Raw genomic sequence first — 6,000 nt, 5'->3', positions numbered from 1 at the left:
AATAAGAATTTCTGGGTCCTGCTGGTGATAGGAACTCTCCGCAGGTTGCAGTGCAGGTCTATCCACCAGCATGGGACCTTCAAAGCTACTAGATCTTTCTACCCTTTTGACTCAACTGCCCTAATATTTTGAAACCTGTTTTTCACCCTCTAAGGGCATTCAACAGATTTCGCTTCATGATCTCCACCAGTTACATTTCATTTTCCATTCTTCCACTATCTCCTTCATAATGCTCTTTCCTACATATCCCACATCTCGGCTCCTCCCGTCTGCATTTAACTCCTGCGGTACACACTTTCTATTAATGTAATGTCCATACATATCATATTTATATTCCTATTTTTTTAGTGTATTGTTAGGTATTAATGCACTTTGAGCTAGGTACATAAGCAGCTGCAAAATGTGTAAGCGACCAATAAAGTTATTTGAAATACAATTATCTATAATCACAATCACATGAAATAAGAGAAAAGACAAACTACTTTAATTCTAGAGAACTTTATTTAGAATTCAAGCCAAAGTGACAAATTAAAAAGCTAACTTTCTATAAGGGGTAGGGGAAACCAGGGAGAAGCAATACAGAAAAGCCACACCAATCACTGTTCACACAAACACATTTTCAGATTTGTTTTTATTGGATATTCCGCATTACCAAGCAAAATAGCATTTTCCCCCCCTCAAACTTCTGCAAAAAAAAAATGTAAAAAAAAGATATCCAACTGAAAGCGATTAGAAAACAGGATCACAGAATTGTGTAGAAATGTTAGTTGCTAGCCATGTCGTGCCGTATGTACACAGCAGTGTAGAGATGGTTGAAAAATTATTCCTCCTTACCTTTTGTAAACTAACCACTGACTGCTTCTTTTGAAATTAATTTACTATTAAGGCTAATTCAGAAGCCAAATTAGTAATTCATTAATTCTCTCCATCAATTCCTTGCCTCAATGGCAACCAAAATCTATTTATATATACAGAAATTATTTTTTACCTGGGAGGAAAGGACAAACTCATTAAAGCGTTCTTCTGGGATTCTTAAGTCCACCCCCTTTCATCAATATTACAACAAAAGAATACCAAAAATAGCTTTATTTATAAATTAAATCTTTTACATACATCTTTTCCCCAAAAGTACATATTTTTTGCAAAGGTAAAATGTTTAAGTTCAGGCAATCATCATTCATTCATTTACACAGCAAAAAAACACCTGACATTCACAGGCAGATTCCAAATACAAAAATGTATTCAAAGTTATGGCTGAGGGCCCCGCCTCAGAGGTGGTCAAATATAAAAAATACCTCTTCCTTACAAAACAAAGGGAGGAATGGAGGGAGAGCAGCCCGTAAAAGAGGAAAAGAAAAAGCAGCATGGTTTTTCTTTGTTTTTTTTAGGAAATTGCACTCGTTTCTCCCTCCATTTTCACCTGAACTTCATCCTTCACATTTTGAGCCTCACCGCCCGTCTCAGACAACGAAGCCTCCACTTCCTGTTTCACCGCAGCACAGCAAGAAGTGACCTCATCGTTCTCACGTTTTATGAACGCACCCAGCGGGTTCTCCATCAGCTTAATGGGGGACGGGGTGACGTCCAGGAACGAAGATGTCTGGCGGGAGAAGAGAGGCGATTGACAAGGAGGAAGAGAATTGATCAGTTAAAGCAGCATAGAAAGACTTGGAACACTTCATTTCACAGACCAAACTAAACAAACAGATCAAGTGGTTACTTACATTGTTATAATCTTCAAAACATGAAGGATGATATGTCTGTGGAAAAAGATAAAAACATAATATTTTATTAGTTTTTCCTTTACAAAGAGAACGATTTTGCTAACAGCAGGCTCACGCTACGAGTGATCTTTGTAGTGAACACCCACCTTCTCGTCGACTCTGATGGCATCTCTCAGGTGCCACTCCTCTTCCTCCTCCTCCCAGTACATCTCAAACTGCTCCTGGCAGATCTCACACGTCTACACACAGACAGTGGGGGAAAGAATGGAATCTTACAACATTCTGACAACGTGCAGTGTATACCATCAAAATGATATGGCAATATACAGGCTACAGCAACATGATACGAGAATGCCCCAGCTACTGAGGATAGAACCAGAAGACAGGGAACACTCTGCCACCGAAGCCATGGCACTGGACTTGTTCTACCTCCATAACACATACACACGAGTACAAAGGAACAGCATGCATGCCAAGAATGGAGGTTCAATCAACTTGAACTATAAGTTCATCTTCACGGTTGAAGCTTTAGTTGTTTTAACTTCTAGAATGGCAAAGACAGCAACAAAACAAAGATCCAATGAAATTTGAGCGGAGTATGGGTCAAGACTAGTACAAGCCAATGAAAACACAGTCAGTTGTAGCCCTAAGAGGCCCTGTGTGATATCTGGGATGTAACCATTAGTCCAAACAGTTGCGTTATGCGAAGAAAACAAGAGTTTATATAGTCCTGATTGGTCAACAAGCTTATTTGACACGTCAAATAGTGTTATTTGTATCTTTTTTGACACCAAAGACCCAAACAGCGTTCCATAGAAATCCTGGTTGAGAATGAAACTGAACAACGAAACAGCACAGCAAGTAAGTGAAAGAAATAGGTTTTGATTATGTTTTACTGGTAATGGGAACATACATAAATGCCAACAAAATAACTTTTTGGTCAGTGTGGTGTGTGGGTAACCTTTATTTAACTAGGCAAGTCAGTTAAGAACAAGTTCTTATTATTATACAATGACCGCCTACCCCGGACGACACTGGGCCAATTGCGCGCCGCCCTCTGGGTCTCCAAATCACAGCCGGATGTGATACAGCCTGGATTCGAACCAGGGACTGTAGTGGCGCCTCTTGCACTGAGATGCAGTGCCTGAGACCCCTGCGTCCATGTGTGTGTGTTAACTATTTACTGTACTAGAATGCTTAAAAGGTCCCTAAAATTTTAAATATTGGTTATCGGTATCGTTTTTTTTTGTCAAGGAAAATATTGGATAACGTATTGGCCAAAAATGCATCACTAGATGAAAAGTGTATAGAATCGACCATACAGTCATGCAATCTCCATAGACAAAAATTGGCAGTATAATGGCCTTACTGAAGAGCTCAGTGACTTAACATGGCATCCAACAAGTCAGTTCATCAAATTTCTGCCCTGCTAGAGCTGCCCCGGTCAATTGTAAGTGCTGTTATTGTGAAATGGAAACGTCTAGGAGCAACAACGGCTCAGCCGCGAAGTGGTAGGCACACAAGCTCACAGAATGGGACCGCCGAGTGCTGAAGCACGTAGGAGGAATAATGGTCTGGGGCCGTTTTTCATGGTTCGGGCTAGGCCCATTAGTTCCAGGAAATCTTAACGCTACAGCATACAATGACATCCTAGGTGATTCTGTGCTTCCAACTTTGTGGCAACAGTTTGGGGAAGGCCCTTTCCTGTTTTAGCATGGCAATGCCCCCGTGCATTAAGCGAGTTCCATACAGAAATGGTTTGTCGAGATCGGTGTGGAGGAACTTGACTGGCCTGCACAGAGCCCTTCCCTCAACCCCATCGATCACCTTTGGGATGAATTGGAACGCTGACTGCGAGCCAGGCCTAAATCACTGAATGGAAGCAAGTACCTGCAGCAATGTTCCAACATCTAGCGGAAAGCCTTCCCAGAAGAGTGGAAGCTGTTATAGTTATAGCACTAACTTCAGTACGGCTGCTAGAATCCTGACTAGAACCCAAAAATGTTATCATATTACTCCAGTGCTAGACTCCTGGCTTCCTGTTAAGGCAAGGGCTGATTTCAAGGTTTTACTGCTAACCTACAAAGCATTACATGGGCTTGCTCCTACCTATCTTTCCGATTTGGTCCTGCCGTACATACCTACACGTACGCTACGGTCACAAGACGCAGGCCTCCTAATTGTCCCTAGAATTTCTAAGCAAACAGCTGGAGGCAGGGCTTTCTCCTATAGAGCTCCATTTTTATGGAATGGTCTGCCTACCCATGTGAGAAACGCAGACTCTCTCAACTTTTAAGTCTTTACTGAAGACTCATCTCATCAGTGCGTCATATGATTGAGTGTAGTCTGGCCCAGGAGTGTGAAGGTGTACGGAAAGGCTCTGGGGCAACGAACCGCCCTTGCTGTCTCTGCCTGGCCGGTTCCCCTCTCTCCACTGGGATTCTCTGCCTCTAACCCTATTACAGGGGCTGAGTCACTGGCTTACTGGTGCTCTTTCATGCCGTCCCTAGGAGGGGTGCATCACTTGAGTGGGTTGAGTCACTGACGTGATCTTCCTGTCTGGGTTGGCGCCCCCCCTTGGGTTGTGCCGTGGTGGAGATCTTTGTGGGCTATACTCGGCCTTGTCTCAGGATGGTAAGTTGGTGGTTGAAGATATCCCTCTAGTGGTGTGGGGGCTATGCTTTGGCAAAGTGGGTGGGGTTATATCCTTCCTGTTTGGCCCTGTCCGGGGGTATCATCGGATGGGGCCACAGTGTCTCCTGACCCCTCCTGTCTCAGCCTCCAGTATTTATGCCGCAGTAGTTTATGTGTCGGGGGGCTAGGGTTAGTTTGTTATATCTGGAGTACTTCTCCTGTCTTATCCGGTGTCCTGTGTGAATTTAAGTATGCTCTCTAATTCTCTCTTTCCCTCTTTCTTTCTCTCTCTCGGAGGACCTGAGCCCTAGGACCATGCCTCAGGACTACCTGGCATGATGACTCCTTGCTGTCCCCAGTCCACCTGGCCGTGCTGCTGCTCCAGTTTCAACTGTTCTGCCTGCGGCTATGGAACCCTGACCTGTTCACCGGACGTGCTACCTGTCCCAGACAGTTTTCAACTCTCTAGAGACAGCAGGAGCGGTAGAGATACTCTGAATGATCGGCTATGAAAAGCCAACTGACATTTACTCCTGAGGTGCTGACTTGCTGCACCGTCAACAACTACTGTGATTATTATTATTTGACCATGCTGGTAATTTATGAACATCTTGGCCATGTTCTGTTATAATCTCCACCCGGCACAGCCAGAAGAGGACTGGCCACCCCTCATAGCCTTGTTCCTCTCTAGGTTTCCTCCTAGGTTTTGGCCTTTCTAGGGAGTTTTTCCTAGCCACCGTGCTTCTACACCTGCATTGCTTGCTGTTTGGGGTTTTAGGCTGGGTTTCTGTACATCACTTTGAGATATCAGCTGATGTAAGGGCTATAAAAAATAAATCTGATTTGATATAGCAGCAAAGAGGGGACCAACTCCATATTAATGCCCATGATTTTGGAACGAGATGTTCGACAAGCAGGTGTCCATATACACTACATGACCAGAAGTATGTTGCTACCCACCTCATCCACCACATCTGCAGCTGCTTTAACACTCTGGAACTCTTTCTCCTTGGCGGCCTCCTGGGTCTTCTGCACTACCTCCTCATTCACCTTCTCAAAGAACAGGCTCTTGGCCCGCTCCTCCAGGTCCGCTATCTCCTCAAACTCTATCCAGTCCTGAGGACGGGGAAGAGACAGATGATGGGCAAGGGTTAGAAAGACTGATAAAACATGATCAGCTTTTTATTACAAGGCGATAACTAATCATTCTCATTGTAAAAAAGTGAGTGTGAGTGGGTATTGTTCATATTGGGGTAGAAGGTTTACAATTTACAATGAGGTAGTTTTAGCTGTGGTGGCTCAGACACAAGGTGAGAGTGTGTGCGTGTCCATCTCGCTTACCGTGAGGCTGTAGTACCAGCGGCGGTGGGTGACCTTCTTGCTGATGTCTTTCTCAGAACGGTTCAGCCGGTAGTGCCAGTCCAGGTGGTCAGCATAGACGTCTGTCTGAGAGGCGGTGAAACGCATGCCGCAGGAGTAACACTGGATCCCTGTGTACAGCTTAGTCACCACGCTGTCATACCGCCTGGGGAAATGGACGAACAGAACCAGTGGTTAATAGTCATACATTTTACATATAAAGACAAATACATTACCATTTTATGAACACATGTGGACCATACATTTTATTTATCTTACTCAG

The 6,000-nt window shown here is 44.0% G+C and overlaps 1 protein-coding gene and 1 non-coding gene across 2 annotated transcripts in view; both read right to left on the bottom strand.

The window, feature by feature from the left end:
* Positions 1–490: 490 nt before the first annotated feature.
* Positions 491–6,000, bottom strand: part of pcf11 (PCF11 cleavage and polyadenylation factor subunit) — a 28,073-nt gene continuing 22,563 nt past the window's right edge. The window contains exons 11-15 of the mRNA XM_039006045.1: positions 5,700–5,883; positions 5,319–5,474; positions 1,871–1,963; positions 1,725–1,760; positions 491–1,600 (exon numbers count right to left, since the gene is read on the bottom strand). Coding sequence (XP_038861973.1) covers positions 1,385–1,600; positions 1,725–1,760; positions 1,871–1,963; positions 5,319–5,474; positions 5,700–5,883 — 685 coding nt within the window. The 3' untranslated portion in view covers positions 491–1,384. The remainder of the gene's footprint in view (positions 1,601–1,724; positions 1,761–1,870; positions 1,964–5,318; positions 5,475–5,699; positions 5,884–6,000) is intronic.
* On the bottom strand, positions 2,074–2,209 carry LOC120057663. The gene has a single exon (XR_005477950.1). It is a non-coding gene; the product is annotated as a small nucleolar RNA SNORA57 (small nucleolar RNA).

The sequence above is a fragment of the Salvelinus namaycush genome, chromosome 12, assembly GCF_016432855.1.
Source record: "Salvelinus namaycush isolate Seneca chromosome 12, SaNama_1.0, whole genome shotgun sequence".
NCBI classification, from domain to species: Eukaryota; Metazoa; Chordata; class Actinopteri; order Salmoniformes; family Salmonidae; genus Salvelinus; species Salvelinus namaycush.
The sequence above is the reverse complement of the archived record's forward strand: the minus strand, read 5'-3'. Positions and strand labels throughout refer to the sequence as shown.